The sequence below is a fragment of the Quercus robur genome, chromosome 8, assembly GCF_932294415.1.
Source record: "Quercus robur chromosome 8, dhQueRobu3.1, whole genome shotgun sequence".
In the NCBI taxonomy this organism is placed as follows: domain Eukaryota; kingdom Viridiplantae; phylum Streptophyta; class Magnoliopsida; order Fagales; family Fagaceae; genus Quercus; species Quercus robur.
Window position 1 is genome coordinate 57,406,476 of NC_065541.1, and position 18,779 is coordinate 57,425,254.

The 18,779-nt window shown below is 35.8% G+C and overlaps 2 protein-coding genes across 3 annotated transcripts; both read right to left on the minus strand.

The window, feature by feature from the left end:
* Positions 1–2,780: 2,780 nt before the first annotated feature.
* On the minus strand, positions 2,781–5,055 carry LOC126696527 (serine/threonine-protein kinase PCRK1-like). The gene is made up of 4 exons (XM_050393249.1): positions 4,861–5,055; positions 4,521–4,751; positions 3,919–4,002; positions 2,781–3,305 (listed from the first exon to the last, which is right to left on the minus strand). The coding sequence occupies exons 1-4, from the start codon at positions 5,053–5,055 to the stop codon at positions 2,781–2,783; spliced, it is 1,035 nt and encodes a 344-aa protein (XP_050249206.1).
* A 5,168-nt stretch (positions 5,056–10,223) lies between these two features.
* Positions 10,224–13,179, minus strand: LOC126694066 (probable serine/threonine-protein kinase PBL8). Of its 2 annotated transcripts, XM_050390094.1 has the most exons (4): positions 12,818–13,179; positions 12,466–12,696; positions 12,284–12,379; positions 10,224–10,903 (listed from the first exon to the last, which is right to left on the minus strand). In XM_050390094.1, exons 2-4 carry the CDS (start codon positions 12,652–12,654, stop codon positions 10,349–10,351), a joined length of 840 nt encoding a protein of 279 aa, XP_050246051.1. In that variant the 5' UTR covers positions 12,655–12,696; positions 12,818–13,179; the 3' UTR covers positions 10,224–10,348. The 2 variants fall into 2 exon arrangements, with proteins under 2 accessions (XP_050246051.1, XP_050246052.1); XM_050390095.1 differs by lacking the exon at positions 12,818–13,179 and having other exon boundaries at positions 12,466–12,789.
* Positions 13,180–18,779: the final 5,600 nt, after the last annotated feature.

Here is an 18,779-nt window from a genome sequence, read left to right on the forward strand (position 1 = left end):
TTTTTCACCATAAAACAAAATAATTTCAATACTCTAGGTTTTAAAGTTGTCACATTATAAATTGCCTTTGTTTTGTTCTTTTTTTCAGGTTGCTTTGTAGTTCTTATGCTAATAAAGTTATTAGCAGACATAGATAATAGATTAGAGGTAGACTTTGCATATATTACGGGTCATAGTCGAAGGTCCACTGCATATAGCTAAGCTGCCCTATGTTCGTGGCAACATAATGCCAGAAAATATTTGCCTGGATAAGATATATACTAAAAAACCTATATAAATAAATGCTTGTTTTTCGATTTGATTTATCCAAAAAAATGCTAAACTCATTGATTTTAGTAGGGCTGCCATTGAAACGCATGTCAATAGAACTAAAGAATACGCACCACTTTGACTTATCCAAAACAGAGATTAGTGTCAATTTAACATTACAACAAGATTGGCAAATATTATTGTCTTTGTTTTGACATGTTTTGGAAGAACAACTAATATTTACAGCTTGGGGTTTGTATCTTTCAACTGGCAACTAAATAACAGAGTCCTGAAAACATCATTTACAAGATGAAGGCTAAAAATGAAATATGCAATCAACAACTATTTTCAAGAAATACAAAAATCGAAAAGGGTACATGATCTAATCAATTTAGCTATGGACTGCGTGAAATCAAGCAAATAAAGAACTTCAATCCAAGCGGTCATCCATCTGATTGATGAGATTATTTCCCTTTTTAGTTAGATTCTAATTGGATTTATGGTGTGGGATGTTATTCTTACACAATGGGATTCTGTTTCTGGTTGGATTTATGGTGTGGGATGTTATTCTTAATTTCTAGATTTATGTACATTTTGTTAGCATAACAGATTTTTGGGTTCATAATGGATTCTGTTTCTGGTTGGATTTATGGTGTGAGAATGTCATTCTTAATTTCTAAATTCACGTACTTTTTGATAGCATTACAGATTTTTTCTTATGCTACGAATTCTATTTTTTCTCTTTTGATGCAATCAAACTTCTTATTTTTACCAATAAAAAAAAATTGAGAAACCTACCTTGTGCATTGAGGAGACTTTAATGTTGTTAGATAGATTTCCAAGTGAGAGATTGTTGGCTGACGGCTCTTCCCCTCAGTTATGTGGAAATTTTTGATAGCACTAATCATGTTAAAGAGAAAAGCTCTTAATCATGAAAGATCTAATCCCAAATGGCCCTTTGAGAATAGAAATAAGTTCACACCAACTCAGCCCTAGAAGATGATAAATTTCATTTGAATTTGAATTAAACCATCACACATTTCAATATCCAACAGAAAACTTTCTGAATTTGTATTAAAATATTTAACCCATATAAGCAGCACATTAAAAACAATTGTGCCATTAGTTGGGAGGCGACATTCCAGTTGACGATTGTCTTGTCTAGTATGGAGATAGAGTATATGACAGGTACAAAAGCAGTGAAAGTAGCTATTTGGTTTAAGGGTTTGGACGATGATCTCGGTTGACAATAGGATGATACTGTTGTATTTTGTGATAGCCCGAGCATCATACATTTGACTAAAAATCGAATGTATCATGGAAGAACCAAACACATTGATGCCAAATATCACTTCATTAGTGAGATTGTATCTCAGGGCACCATTATTGCTACATCGGATGATCCAACAGAAATGATGAAGCTAGTTCCTTTGCAAAAGTTCAAGCATTGTTTGGACTTGGTGTTTCCAGTTTGTGATAGCCCTTAGGAGCTTTGGTTTGGTGGTGGAGAAGTTTCATTTGTAGGGCTTGTCCAATTTAAGCCAAGGTGGAGATTTGTTATGATTGGTGGCTTGAATAAGTATTACACGTGAGTGCGTAGCATGAGATTATAACCCATGTTGTCTTGGTTGTCTAAGACTTCGAGTTTTAAATGTACCCCGTGTAGGACATGTAAAGCAACCCTAGCTGACTTATATTTATGCTAATATATATACACACTACTATGCAGCTTTGTCAATGTGTATTGGAGAGAGCTGCATTTTGTTTAGGGTTTTCAAGTAGTGACTATGTTCAAGAGATTTTCAAGTTTCTCTAATCACGTGCTTTTGGTGAGAGAGCTATTTTGGGTTTATTTGGAGTTTGCGCTTTGTGAGAGTATTTTTGGTACTACCACTGTAATCTTTCCCTTTTGTTAGTGAAGCTTTTTTCTTGATGCTACTTATGGACGTAGGTTAAAAGCTGAACTATGTAAATCTTTGTGTTTCCTGTGTGATCACTGTTATTTGGATCAACTGAATGAGTTATATGGAAAAATTGATGTCAAAGTTATATGGAAAAATTAAAATCATAGGAAATGTTTTTGCAACTGATCTAAATCCCAATGGTTTTTTTTTTTTAATTTAAATTTTTGTCATACCTTGAACCCATCAAAACTTGATTTGCAGTTCCAAAAATCGAGCTCATTTGGATGAGGTGAGTTTATTTTCACCCAAAAACAGAATGTACATATATTTTAAAATATCACATATTTCTAAATTACAACTTTACTTTTGCACAATAAACATGATAAACAAATTAAACCGATCAAATAAGTTCATCCAAACGCACAGTTTGTTTTTCCATTGCAAATGAAACTAGTGTTTCATATATTTATATATACATATATATATATATATATATATATAACCTTTTTTGGCTTCAAACCACTCAAATTAACAATAGCAGTAACAGTTACAACCAATTACATATATTCGCTTCACACAACAATGAGTTATAGCAGTATTAGTTACAAGCAATAACATATATTTGCTTCATAGTGCGTGAACTAAGGCTGAAAGCAGGTGTCCTATTGCTTCTGCAACTCCAGTACACAAGATAAGATCATCTGCTTGTCTCTCCATTGCAACAGATTCATTATGAATTTTTTTAGATTCTTCCACAATTGGGGCAAGCTCCTTAAGAACTTGACTCATGCTGGGACGCTTTTTTGGGTCTTCCTCCGTGCACTTGCCAGACAATGTCAAAACTCTCATAGCAGAGTTTTCACACCCAGGTGTGCCTTTAAGGTTGGGGTCCATAATCTGTGCCAGCTTGGTTTCGTCTCCAGACACAGAAGATTTGACCCACTCCACTAGATTCCTCTCATTCTTAGGCCTGTTAACGTCGAAAGCAGGCTTGCCAGTGATTATTTCCAGCAGAATAACACCAAAACTGTATACATTGTCCGTGGATTTGATCTTATTAAGAGGATCAACTTCTGGAGTCGTATAGCCCATGAAACTCCAATCAAGTTGTCCAGCACTTTGAGTACAGTTTTGCATCTCTGTCTCTGTAAACTGTTTCACACATATAGAAGATATATTAGTTTCAGTTACAAATTTGCACAAGCTTAATGAGTACAATATTTAGTTTAAGAATAATGAGTGTACGATATTTGTTATCTGGATCTTGGTTGAAGTTTCCTAACATAAAATACATACAAAGTAAAAATTATAGGGTGCATTCATTTAAGCTATACCAATAGACAATAAAAAAGAGAGGTTGAATTTTATCATGCTAAAAATTAAAAAAACATTTGCAGTCATTCTAAATTAAGAAGTTAGTTGGGGTGGGCACTTGCAAATGGAAGGGATATGAGGGGATTGTTCTTGACCGATTCTCTCTATTGGAAATGGATCCATAATTTTAAACGACATGATACATTGTTAGACATAAAAAATAGAATTTTAACCTTAATATTCCTCAAGTTTTGTAAATTAATAGGATTTTTACTTATTTTTATATAGTGTTTTACAACCACTGAGATCACATGTTATGATTGATGTATAATAAATGTGTTATCAATTTCTAGCTCCACCACTAATCATATGTTTTTATAATCAATTTCACAAAGAAGAAAAAAAATATCATATCAATAAAAATTAAACTTGCGGGTATTTATATACTTACTGTAGCAACTGCTTGGTCAAAAAGTTTGCCTTTCAGATTTTCATCAATGACAATGGAGGAAGATTTGAAACTCCTCAATACTATCTGTTTCAAAAGAGGAAAAATGCATATCATAACTTTTAGGGTCATAATAGGTTAGTGTTTTGAGAAATCCGAGTCAAAATGCATTTTAATGTAATTGTGTTGTAAAGTTTCTTAATATCCAAGATGAAGTGAAGATCTATTTTGAAGACTCATGAATCTGCTGAGAAAAGAGGAAAGTTTTCCCTTCACATGTTAAATAGACCTTTGCATAATTAATGTTGTGGGCTTTGCCTCGTAACCATTTTGGCTTGACACCTTTGTCCCACATCGGTTGGAGATGTGCCCGGCGCATCTCCAACCGATGTGGGACAAAGGTATCAAGCAAAAATGGGCGGGTTTGGCTCCCCAAAGAGGACAATAAGCTTGCGGGGTAAAAATACCCCACAAATGTGATTCATCTACTAGGGTGATCATTTAATTTAATTGGGGTCAAAATTTTCCAAACAATAGCTACTTTAATACCACGGTCCAACAAGGAAAACACACACATATAATACTAATAATAACAATTAATAAACCTGATGTTCATGAAAATACTCCAAAGCCCGGGCAGCACTTTGTAAGATGGTAAGTCTTTTTACCCATGACAGTGACAACTCGGACAGAAAGTGACTAAGGCTTCCAATGCATATACATTCTCCTACTACAAATCTGACACCCTCTGAAAGGCAATATCCAACCAAGTTTAGAAGGTTTTGGTGCTTCATTGCTGCAATAGTGTTTAATTCTTTCACCCAAGAATGATCACTCTGAAAAATAAAATTATGGGATCGATTTAGATAGATGTATATATGAAAGAAATAGATGTAAAGTTAAGCAAGAAGAAGATGGTGCAAGAAAATAAAGTAAGTTATAAACCTTGGCTTTTAGTACATGTCCTTGAATCTGTTGGATAAGGACTGGTGTTCTTTTCCCACTAAGTTTGATGGTGCCTCTGTAAAAGGCACCAAAGTCACCCTCTCCAATCTTGTAAGAGGATTTGAAACCTTTTGTTGCTTTCTCCAAGTCTGAGAGAGTGAATTGAATTAGATTATGACCAGGTGATTGCTCCATTGCACAAAGAGAACACTTTGGTGATCAAAGAAGACAAAGAATTGGGAGAGAGACACAGCACAGGCAAGAGAGCAATGTGAAAGAGCGAGTGGTGTCTTGAGAGTTAAAGTACTAAGCTAAAGCCCCACATCAACAAATTCTGTTCTAACTCTTAACTTGCTCCCACAAAATCTGTCCACTGCTTGAAAACAGCGTACAAACAAAAACACGGGGGACAGAAGAAAAAGGCCCCATAAATTTAGCTTGTCCAATGGAACTCCAATTTTATTTTTTATTTAAAAAAAAAAAACATTGGCCAGTTGAATCAGTGGAAAAAAACAAAAACAATGGGGTTAAGTAATCCCCTAAAAGGAAAATAAAACCTTTTAACAAAAACAAGCCATTTTAAAAAATTTTGTTTTCTTTATGTGCACAAGAATCATATATTATTGTTGCACTTTTTTTTTTTTTTTTTAATCATGAATCTAGAGATAAAATGAAACAATTTTTGAAAAGCGTAATTTAATAAAGTATTTAAATTATATAATTATAATATTATTTTATATAAATAAAAAAATTAATGATTTTTTAAAAAATACCATAATATTTTTTTTGAGAATGTAAATATACCATAATTGGTTTACTAATTTGAACATATCCAAGAATATTAAAATACAAATGTACACCCACATTCCATAGAATACATGTAACATGTTACATTAAGTTTAACTTATTATATAAGTTTAGAATTGTAGCCTTTTTTTTTTTTTTGGCAAAAATGTACTTTTGGTTCCTACATTTTGGTCATATTTACAATTTGGTCCCTAAATTGATTTAGGTCCTAGGTCAGTCCCCGATTTTCAAAAATCGTTTTTAAAATAGTCTCTACCGTTAACCCAGTGACAGAAAATGCTGAGGTGGCAAACGGAATACACTGTTTGCTGACGTGGCTAATAAAATAATAATAAAAAAATATATTTAACATTTTTTTAATGCCATGTCAGCATTTAAATTAATAAAAAAAAAGCCAGCCCTAAGAAAATTAAAAAAAAAAATGTAAATTAAAATTTTTAAGAAAACCTTAAATCTAATTTAAACTAAAATCATTTCTTAAAAAATAAAAATTCATAATTGTTTTAATTCTTTTTGTTTTTGTTTTTGGTTAACCTCATCAGCTTAAAAAAATCTTCACACTCTCTACCACTAATCTCAAACTCCCTCTCTCTCTCTCTTCACCCTACACTTGGTCTCCCTAAATCAGAAATCACCGATTCAGCCTTCTTCTCCCTCTCTATTTCTCTATTCTTTTTTCCTCATCTCGGTCTCCCTCTCTCCGAATCGGTGATCTAGTTAAGTAGTGGCGTTTCGGTGGTCGTGGCTCGCGGTGGGTGGGTTCAGATCGGCACAAGTGGGATTCAGATCGCCGTGGGCTGGCGTGGGGTCGTTGGTGCTCGTGGGTGGCCGTGGTTTTGCTCGCTATCATCTCGGTCTCCCTCTCTCCTAATCGGTGATTTCTGTTTGAGTGGTGGCGTTTCGGTGGTCGTGGCTCGCGGTAGGTGGGTTCAGATCGGCACAAGTGGGATTCAGATCGCCGTGGGCTGGCGTGGGGCCGTTGGTGCTTGTGGGTGGCCATGGTTTTGCTCGCCATAGGTCGCCATGAGTGTTGGGTTTGGTGGTTGTGGCAGAAAATGGATATGTTTTGCTTTCATTATTTGGTTTTTTTTTTTTTTTTTTTTTTGGTGGTGATTTGTGGTTGTTGCAGTTGGTGGTGTGGGTGATTATGGTGGTTGTTTTAGTTGTTGGTGGTGGTTTCAATTTGTGGGTATGGATTTTTTTGTGCTGAGATTGATTTTGAGTGGGTTAGTTAATTGGGTTTGTCTTGATTTGGAGAAAAACATGAAGAATGAAGTTCATGTTCTGGGTTGGAGGTTTCTGGGTTTGATGATTTTTCTGGGTTGGAGGTTTGATGATTTTTCTCATGTGAGTTTGGGTTTGATGATTTTTTCATGTTCTGGAGGTTTCGATGGAGGATAGGGATTTCGTATGAAATTTTGCATTGTTCTGGGTTTGATTGTTCTTGAGTTTGGGAAGAACACGAAGAACAAGTTCTTGTGATCTTACCTCCTAACCTAAAAAATAATGAAAGCAATAATAATAATAATAATAAAATTGATTTAAAAGTTTTTTTTTTTAATTTAGTTTGAATTAAATTGAAATTGAAAAATATAAATTATTTTTATTTTTTTAATTAAACTAACATGGCTTTTTTAATTCAGAAAATGCTAACATGGCATTTAAATATATATTTTTATTATTATTTTATTAGCCACATCAGCAAACAGTGTATTCTGTTTGCCACCTCAGCATTTTCTGTCACTGGGTTGATGGTAGGGACTATTTTAAAAACAATTTTTAAAAATCAGGAACTAACCTAGAACCTAAATCAATTTAGGGACCAAATTGTAAATAGGCCCAAAATGTAGGGACCAAAAGTGCATTTTCGCCTTTTTTTTTCTCCTTTCCAAATATAAGCATAATGCCTACATTATTGAAACTTGAATTTTAAGGTAATCTTTTGAATATTTATCATTTTTATTGCTTTTTTAGGGCACATATTTCTAATTTCTATTGCCTATTTTGTTTGTATTATTTAACTTGGAATTAAAGAATTTGGCCCAAATAAAATAAAATTTCATACTTTCCAACCCAAAAATTAAGAAAATAATAATAATTTTTGAGCCAAAAACTTAAAGGCAATCTATAAAAAGAATTAATTTAAGACTCAATTAGTCTAAAATGAACCGAATTGACTGAATGGATGGAAGTATATTGAAATGGATCAAATTGGACCGTATTAGACCAAATAGGACCAAAGTGGATGGAATGAACCAAATATACTGAAGTGGACCAAAATGGATCAAAATGGACCTTTTCTTGTTTTTTTTTTTTTTTTTGAGAAGAGGATCAAATGGGACCGAAATGGGGCCAAAATGGACTGAATTAGACTAAATGGATCGAAGTGGATCAAATTGGACCGAATTTGACCATCCATTCAAGTGCAAGTTTATAAACATACTGCAGTTAAGAGTTGAGACATGAGTTAATCCATATGAAGTCCCCAGCCTGGCCAATCCAAAGTCCGACAACTTTGCAATCCATTGATCATCCAACAGTATGTAGTTCAACAACCCCTAAAACATTTACTTTTGTCAGCCATTCTTTATGGCCCTGTCAGAAAGAGATGGCAACAACAAAAATCATATATGTATTTTGAAGCGCTATGAAGACAGACATATAAGAAGAAGAAAGTAATTGAGAATTTCATTTTGTCCTTTCTTTCTAAACTTCACCAGTAAGAAAGCAGATATGTAGTGTTTCTGGCACTCCATAAACAATGCTAATATGCTCACACTAAAGGTTTTATTCCATTACTCTGTGACAAACTTACAGATCATATGTAAAAGAATTCTCTAGCTTTTCTGAAGCACATAATACTACTTAATATTGTTGCATAATGTAATATGTAAGTATATTTCCACTCAAGTTCAGGAGGAGAAGAAAACATGCCTGCAATCCTCTTCTACTTGGTTGTTTGATGGCAACATCTTTTTTTTATTTTTTTATTTTTTTATGTGGATCATCTGTGCTCCGGATCACAGCCCTTTATACACCACCAAACCCACCCTCTCCAATCTGAAATTCTTGGTGGCTGCCTTCAACTCTGAGAATGTGAATTCTCTGAGATTACTTTGTCTTTGAGACAATATTGCAAATGACTTAATAGCAGAGGATGCAGTGCTAAATTCTGAGCCATTCTGAGAATTAAATTCAGAACTTAACGGCTTCTAATCCTGGTAGGTTGACATGGAAGTGGAAGTGGACCGAACAGAATTGGACTATATAGCCCTTTGCTCATCATTTTTTCTTTGTTGGAGAAATTAAAAAACACTTCATAGCCCCTCTAAAACTGATTGCCTCACTGCAAATGCAACAAGTGTATAATGGTGAGAAAGCAAGGCCAATACAAGGAAGGAGAGAAACTACTTTTATATCTATTGCCACCCCTAAATCACAAATCCTATGGACTTCAAGAAATTCAAACAGTTCCCAAAATTCCCCTTTCACATATTCATTTAGTTTGCATTTTTTATTTGAGGATTTGAAATCAAGGGATTTGAAGAACAATTGTTAGTATAAATTGCTTGATATTAATTTATCAACATATGATGATGTGAGCTTCGGAGATTTTGCTCAAAGATAAACACTAGTGATATTATGGATTTGAAATGGAATCTACACCGAGTAATTTCTAATCCACATATCAATATAGTTCAAAACCCCTAGTCATTGAGGAAATTCTTTTCACCTGTAGAAACAAATGGAGCAACTTTTCAAAGTATTCATTTTTATTAAATTTATTTTGGACAATTAAAGGGAAAATTAAACACCTACTAAGTGATCATTTGTAAAATATAATATGAGTTGTAGCCACAACTCACTATCTTAGCCTTTCAATTTCCATTCAATGATATATCTAACAATGTTTATTTTCTCTGTTAATAGGGTAAAGCAAATAATTTCTTTTTCCCATATGAATATAGTATAACAAAGCACCTTGCTTTAGTCTTGCGTAAAATTTTGATTTGCATGTGTATGGTTAGCGTAAACCGTGCTACTTTTAAAAAAATAAAAGGTTTGTTAGTTACATATTAACCTTAAATCCTCCTTCCCCTCTTTTTATAAAAAGTAAATCATATTATAGCAAAAAAACCGATTCCTATTCCTCACTCTATCTCTACTTTGCACTATCCGCATATTTACACATGTATTTGCTTCCCAGTATACCTAACACACCTCAGTCTGCCAGTCCTCGGTCAAGACTCAACAGGTTGCTGCAATATCACCTGTGCAAGGCTTATCATCTTAGCAAACATTGGTACATAATTCTGCTATTCTAAACCCAACAAAAATTCTAATTAAGCTGGAAACACCCACCAATCTCAAATAACCCAACGTCAACAGCCTAAAAGATACAGCATCCAAAAACAAATTGTACAAACCTTTTAAAGTATCACAACTTTCAAGATACAACTATACTTTTACAACAACAACAACAACAAAAAAAACTGATGGAATAATCTAATCTAAACACATAAAAATTGTTTTGCTATTACAAGTATCATCGTCATAACATTTACTTAATTTTATAGTGTTTCACATATATAATTACGTCCTTTCAGGCATAGATTCACACAAATTAACTCTTAGTAAGAGTTACAACTAATTACATACATATAGTTACTTCATATAGCAGTTACACCTTGTTGAATAACTTTGCAACTAAGTGTACAATCAATAAAAAAACCACTCCAATTACCCTCAATAAAATTTCACATATCGCAGCATCCCTTTGTACTTGAATCTCTTCTTGTCTCTCTTTTTCAAGAAATTCTTTAACACGAATGGAATGTTCTTCCACAATTGGGGCAAGCTCCTTAAGAATCTTGCTCATGCTGGGACGGTGATTTGGGTCTTCCTCAATGCACTTGCTTGACAATGCCAAAACTCCCATAGCAGATTCTTTAACCCACAATGTGGACATGGGGTCTATAATCTGTTCCAGCTTGGATTGGTCTCCAGAGATAGCAGTTTTGACCCACTCCACTAGATTTCTCTCATTCTTGGGTCGGTTGGCATCAAACACTGGCTTGTTAGTGACTATTTCTAGCAAAATAACTCCAAAACTGTATACGTTGTCCACAGATGTGAGGTTATTAAGAGGGTCAAATTCTGGAGTTGTATGATAATCCATAAAATTCCAATCAAATTTTCCAGCACCTAGACTGTTTTGCTTCTCTGTCTTCACAAACTGTTTCACATATATACAAGGTAAAGGTGTATTATTACTATTTTGAGCTACAAAGTTACATCAGTTTAACAGGTACAGCATTTAGTTTAAGGAAAGTGATACTCAAATTGAAAGAGCAAAAGAAGTGTAAGGTAATAATTATAGCTAGGCCGCTAGGGTGCAACAAATTCAGGATATCAATAGAAAAGAGATGTTGATTGTATGGATTTTTATTTGGCAGAGAACGCAAAAGGGAGCATTGTCGGTCCTCAACATCCGAAAATTAACGGAAAAAATTTTTATATCCAATTTATGTAGGGAATTTAACTAAAATTCCCAACCTGTGAGAAACAAAATAAATAGAAAAAACACACGCCAAAGAAAAATAATCACACGCAAAGACAATATTTACGTGGTTCGGCAATTTGCCTACGTCCACGGAGTTGCAAGGATTTCACTATTATTAGGGAAAAATACAATAGTGCACAAGAACACTCTCAAGAAACCCAAATCCCAATTATACTCTTTTCTCTATTTTCTCTCATGCGGCTTGCTCACTAGGTTAATTGGAATTTTTCTTGAATCTCTCACGGCTCTCTACAAATATAATATATATATATATATATATATATATATGTCAAAGTCGGCTGCTTTTGGAATTGCTATTCCTTGTGAAATTCGGTCAAAATGGACCGACTTAAAGTGGACGTGGGCTTGTGGCAATTCAAGCCACACATGGCCCACTTCAACAATTTAGTGATACAAAACGTTTTGTCAATTTTTTTTTTCTTTTTCTTTCACAACTATGGGAGTGATTTGTTGTGATTGATGCATAATAAAACTGTTTTCAATTGTGATTAATGAATCAATGTTAAAAATGATGTTAGACTAATTATAACTTTTTTTTTAAAGTTTTATCTTACAAGCGGGAGAGCAGATTCAAATTTAGTTCCCCTTGTAGGAAGTATAATGCTAGTGAACCACAGAATGTTCTTCTTGCCACCTCCTTAGCATTTCTCTTTTATATCTACATGAGTACATGTCTTAGATGGTAATGTTGATAATCATAGTTATTAGTATTATTAATAATAATCATAGTTCTATCATTTTTTTTTTTTTTTAATTTCGATAGATATACCAGTGTGAGAGAGGAAATTCAAACCATGGTTCTCCTAAATCCTAATAAAGAAGATCAGACTATGTCACTGAGTAAGGCTCTTGACAATTATATTTATATCACTAAGGTCACTAGATGCAAACAATAAATTAAGCTAAATCCCCCTCTCACCCTCAAATTAATTTCTATCTCCACCACTTATAGTAGGTTTTTAAGATCAATTTCACAAAGAAAAAAAAAGTACCATGTCAAACAAAATTACACGAGGGTATTTATATACTTACTGGAGAAGAATCCAATCTCGAAGAAGGAAGGTCAAAAAGCTTCCCTTTCAAATCATTATCAACAACAATGGAGGAAGAACTCAAACTCAGTACTATCTGTTCAAATAGAAAGAAAAAAACACTTATCATATACCACAATCAAATAGGGAAAACACACGCATACTGTTAGTAAATTAACATACCTGATGTTCATGCAAGTACGCCAAAGCCCGGGCAGCATCTTGTACAACAAAGAGTCTTTTTCCCCATGACAGTGACCCCTTTAACAAACAGTGACTTAGACTTTTATAGCATTTGCATTCTCCTACCGCAAATCTGACACCCTCTGAAAGGCAATATCCTATCAAGTTTACAAGGTTTTGGTGCTTCATTGCTGCAATAGTGTTTAATTCTTTCACCCAAGAGTGATCACTCTGAAAAATAAAATATGGGATTGATTCAGATAGGTGTATACATGAAAGAGAATAGATGAAAAGTTATATATGTTAAAAGAGGAAGAAGAAGATGGTGCAAGAAAATAAAATAGTTACAAACCTTGGCTTTAAGAACATGTCCTTGAATCTGTTGGATAAGGACGTGTGTTCTTTTCCCACTTAGTTTGAGGGTGCCTTTGTAGAAGGCACCAAAATCTTGTAAGAGGGTTTGAAACCTTTTGTTGCTTTCTCCAGGTCTGAGACATTGAATTGAATTAGAAGATGACCAGGTGATTTCTCCATTACATACAGAGAATACTTTGGTGATCAAAGAAGATAAAGAATTGAGAAAGAGACACAGGCGAAGAGCTATGTGAAAAGAGCGAGTGGTGTCTTGAGAGTTAAAAGTACTAAGCTAAAGCCGCACAACAACAAATTCTGTTCAAACTAAAACTTGCTCCCACAAAATCTGTCCACTGCTTGAAAACAGCTAGCGTACAAACAAAAACACGGGAACAGAAGCAAAAGCCCCCATAAATTGAGCTTGTCCAATGGCACTCCAATTTTATTTTTATTTAAGGAAAAAAAAAAAAAAAAAACATTGGCCTGTTGAATCAGTGGACAGACTAAAAGAAAAATAAAACTTTTTAACAAAAACAAGCCATTAAAAAAAAAAAATATTTGTTTTCTTTATGTGCACAAGAATCATATATTATTGTTTGGATTTTTTTTACATGAATCTATACCTAAATCTAAACAACTTTTGAATACTCACTAGAGTTTCAAAAGATGACAAATTCTCTCTGTCTCTCTCTCTCTCTCTCTCTCTCTCTCTCTCTCTATATATATATATATATATATACACACACACACTAGCCTCATCACATGCGCTTCATGCGTACAATGAGACTTTTTATTTTTATTTTTTTTGGTTTACACGCTTTACTCATAGCAGTTTCATTTTATTTTTTATTTCAAGAAAAATTTGTATTATTACTTAACTAATGTAAGAGAGAAATGTGGAGGTGGGAAAAAAAACAGTTTAGTGATAATAAAAAATGGTACGTTTGTGAGGAAAAAAAAAAGCAGTTTTATTTTTTTTCAAAAAGAAAAAGTTGTATTAGTACTTAACAACTATCGTGCCCCTTTGGTGCGGTGGTCAATTCACAAGTATATGTACTTGTGGAGTGTGGGAGGCAAGAGCTAGATTTTAAGTCTCTAGGAGGAAGTTTTACACACATATACAATTATGTAGCGTTTGGTACGAGGTAGTGATAATGCTTTAAAATATATACTTGTTATATATTTATGCGAGCATTATCTCCTTATTACTATACTTAATTTGTATAATTAAGCCATGATTTGCATTAGTCCCTATTATTTATCTTTACATAATTTTTTGAATAAGATATCATTCATTATGTGTAATTTTCTACTTTTAGGAAATCATGTGAAAAAAACGAGTTTATAGGAGTTTGTGAGAGAATGGAGGCCAAACTAGAATTAAAGAGGAGCTAAATGACCATGCTTAAGGCTTCGTTTGGGAGTTCATAAGGGAATTGAATGGAATGGAATGATCATAAGGGAATGAAAATGAATGGAATGGAATGTATTTAAGTAGGGGAAAGGAATGGAATAAAATAGAATTAAGTAACCTTGATTGGCACTTAATTGGATGTTTTAAAATAAAGAAATGAAAATTGTTCGGAAATTTAGACCCCGGTTGATAGAATTAACAAGTTTTAAACCCAAGTTACTAATTAGATTTATTATGAATAAAACTTGTTAAAACAAACAAACAAACATCAATATCATGTCAAAATCTTGCAGCAGAAAACTAAATAAACAAGATATGATGACCTAGGAAAACCAATGAAACAAACTAGTTTCACAGTAAAAAACCTGGGGGGAAACCTTCCCGAAAAGCAATTCACTATAGTAAAAGTTTCAAATCTAGTACAAAACTTTTATCCCTAAACTCTACAATCCCCGTAGATGAACTTATAGCAGAAACCTTCTACCCCTTTAAAACCTTTGAACTCTTCAATATATGAACGCCACCTTTTTTGTTGCATGGATCCCAGTACGTGACTAACCAAAAATGCACGACTCTCAGTACGTGACTAACACACCAACTAGAAGAAGATTGTTGGCTGCAAAGTTCTTCACTTCATCAACAATGAAGATCAAGAAGCACTTGGTTACAAAATCCTAAGGCTCAAAGACGTAGTAGCTTCTTTTAGAGAGAATAAGACATCAGTCACATTTTGCATATGTTCTCCTTGTATTCTCTTATGTGACGGCCTCTAAAACAAGCCTTATATATGTCTAGGGTTGTGAGAAAAGAAACCCTACACAAATACAAAAGCTTGGGCCGAAAATCAGATCTGGAAATCAGAATTCTTGTAACCTCGATAGATACCTCAATCGATCAAGAATCTGTCGAGCTTCATTCATTAAATCTCGATAGATAGCTATCTGTCGAGCAGGTGTCAAGCTATCTGTCCGCAAGTATCAAGCTATTTGTCTAGCTTTAATGAATAGCCCTTCTTCACTTGTTTCTTGGTTCAATCTTCATGGCTTTAATACTAGACTTGAACAAAATGTTTCTTGAAGTATTAAACACATCCTAGATCTACCCAATTACAAGTAAAGTGCATTTTATCAAAGGATTAGCCAATTACACAAAATATATCCTTAACAAAAATGAATGGAATGTAAGTAATCTTGTTTGGGAGTAATATGGAGGGAATAAAATAGAATCATTTTATGACAATATTATTATTAAACCCCTATTTCAAAATAAAATGTTGAATATATAGGGGTATTTTGGGAGTTTTAGTAAATTAAATCTAATTCTATTCCCTCTTATTCCTCCTAATTTCGGTGGGAATGAAAATTTGAAATTTTAAGGAAATAGAGAGGAATGAGTGTTCTCTCCTACCTATTCCATTCCCTCCCACTTAAACTCCCAAACAAGGGAATGAATTTTCTATTCCCTCCATTAAAACTCCTAAATAAAGGAAGTGAAGAATATTCTAAAATTATTCTTTTCATTCTTTTCTATTTCATTCCATTCCCTCCTCCCAAACGAGGCCTAAGGCTCTGTTTGAGAGTTTATAAGGGAATGGAATGAAATGATCATAAGGGAATGGAAAGGAATTGAATGGAATGAAATGTATTTAAGTAAGGGAAAGGAATGGAAAAGAATAGAATGGAATTAAGTAACCTTGATTGGATGTTTTGAAATAAAAGAATGGAAATAAATGGAATTGAAGTAATCTTGTTTGGGAGTAACATAGAGGGAATAGAATGGAATCATTTTATGACAATATTACTGTATGGCGGATGCCCCGGGGGCATTAGGCCTCAAACTCTAGCCCCGTAACACTGTACGGGACAGGGACCCAGGCCCTTTGGGCCTTGGGCCCTGTCCTTGGGATGTAACACCTGGCCCTCTCCCCATCAGGCTCGTGACCTTGACCCAGGCACCGCTTAAGACCTGATATGAGCCCAATAAACATAACGGGACCATGTCACTTAGAGCGTCGAAAGCGGATCACACTTAATCAATCTTAACTTGGTTGGGTGTGTGACTACTCGACAAAACAATGCCTCGGCTTCCCAGTGTTGCCTTAAGTGATATCACTGCCGAGCAAGCTCTTGAAGGTGGGAATCAGTTCCAATGCCACTACCACCTTGCCCACCTAAACAGCCACTCAAACATGATGGAATTGCTCCATCATTTCCACTTATAATCAGAGATAATCATGGCATTCCCACTAACCTTACACTATAAATAAGAAACAAGGATAAGAAGAGGGGGGTTGGAAATTTTAGGAAGAACACTGAGGAAAAAGAGAAACACTCAAAAAGAGCAAAGGAGTGATTCCGTGAGGAAGAGAGAAAAGCTTGAGGAGATAGGAGTGTACTTAGGCCGGCCAAGCATAGAACCACCCACAGTAGAAAACCCAAGACCCCACAAAACAAATAGATTGTGAGCCTAAGTAGAAGTTAGGCCCAATAGCCGCATATTTTGGGTACGCACAATTGGTGCCGTCTATGAGAATCTCCTACGTAGCTGTGGTTTCATCAAAATGTGCACAGGAAAATGTCTGAGGGTCAACCAGGAAGTTATGCTGAAAGTGGCTCTGGGAGGTCTTCACAGGGATCCACGTGGTGGGAAAGAAGGTAGAAAAGGTGTGAAGATAGGGGGCATGGGGAGGAAAGGCAGTTTGGCCTTGAAGAAGGGTCATTTCAATCGTATCGAACAATGTCCAGCACTATGGGGCATAACCGTTTTGACAAAAGGGATGAAAGGCTTGAGTGGAGGGATGAGGAACTAGAGCGCTTACAAAGGTTGGTCAGGGATTTAGAGTTGCAAGCGAGAGGTAGGCGTCAGAGAAGGGACCACGGGGAGTGAAGGGAAAGGTCGGTTAGTGTCGGGGATCACAATGGAGCAGGGTCTCATCAATCCGGGTCTCATTAGCACCGGGATCGCTCACGGGAATATGTAGACTGGGACTCAATTTTCCTGGAGGAGAGGCGACCTCGGAATGCGGCCATGGATGCTATGAGCCACGCATTACGCCGAGCTGCCCAATCACCATTCTCGAGGGACATTGAAAGGGTACCCATGCCGAGCAGATTTACATGGTCGCCATTCAATTCTTACGATGGAACATGTGAGCCATTATATTCAAATGATGTCTTTGCACATTCATAATGATGCCCTGATGTGTAAAGTGTTTCCCTCGAGTCTTGGCTTCACTGCTTTGAGATCGTTTAATAGGTTAAGGAAAGGCTCGATTCACGGTTTTTCCGAATTGATTCAAGAGTTTGGTGTATGGTTCATGACTTGCAGCCAAGTTCCAAAGCTCGTGGACGCGTTGCTTTCAATGAAAATAGGGGTTGGGGAAACCCTCCACAGCTACGCTAATCGATACTAGGAACTGTACAACGAGATTGGCGGAGATAATGAAAAGATCGTGGCGAGTACTTTTCGAATGGGATTACCTGAGGATTCCGGACTACGGGAATCATTGACGAGGAGGCCTCCCGAGGATATGAAGCAGCTGATGAGGCGTATCGAGGAATATAAATGGTTGGAAGACGATCAGTTACAGAATAAGGGCAAAGCCTCGGTCATAAATCATCCTCGGCACATCAGCTTCCAATCTAGGCCCTGGAAAGATTTGAGGATTCAAGAGTTGGGGCCACAGATGGGAAAGGTAAATGTGGCCTTTAAAGAGCCGATACACAGGATTATGGATCGAATCAAGAATGAACCATATTTTCGGTGGTCGAACAAAATGCGAGGAGACCCATCAGGAGAAACCAAAACTTATATTGTACTTACCATAGAGGTAGGGGGCATACCACTGAAAAGTGTAGGGTGTTAAAGGATCATCTAGAGCAGTTGGTGAAGATGGGGTACTTGAAGGAATTTGTGACGGACCCTAGGAATCAAGAAGCCGGGTAGGGCACACGGTCATAGGGGAATCCATTGGGAGTGATAGAAGTCATCCATATAGCTCCAAGAGGTGCCCAGGAGTCTAAAAGAAGGGCGTACTGGCTGTAGCACCGGGGGGAAGTTGCACGAGCGAGCAACCCTTCGAGAAGAAGTTGAAGTATACTCGGGAGCCCATTACTTTTAACAACGATGATCTAGAAGGCACAATTCAACCACACGATGATGCTTTGGTAGTTACAACCCAGATAAATGGCTTTATAGTAAAGAGGGTATTGATAGATCAAGGGAGTGGTGCTGAGGTGATGCATCCTGACCTATACAGGGGGCTTAGTTTGAAGAAGGAGGACTTATCCAAGTATGATACGCCCTTAATGGGGTTTGATGGCCGAATGGCGATCCCAGAAAGGCAGATTACGCTTCCTGTGAACATGGAGGGTAAGGAGATGATGGTAACATTCATAGTGGTCGCCTCGTTTTCTCCGTACAAGGCGATTCTTGGAAGGTTGTGGATTCACGTAATGGGGGCAATACCATCCATCCTGCATGTGAAGGTCAAGCTCTGCACCGAGCAAGGTGTTGTCGTGGTAAAAGGTAATCAACAAGTGGCCTG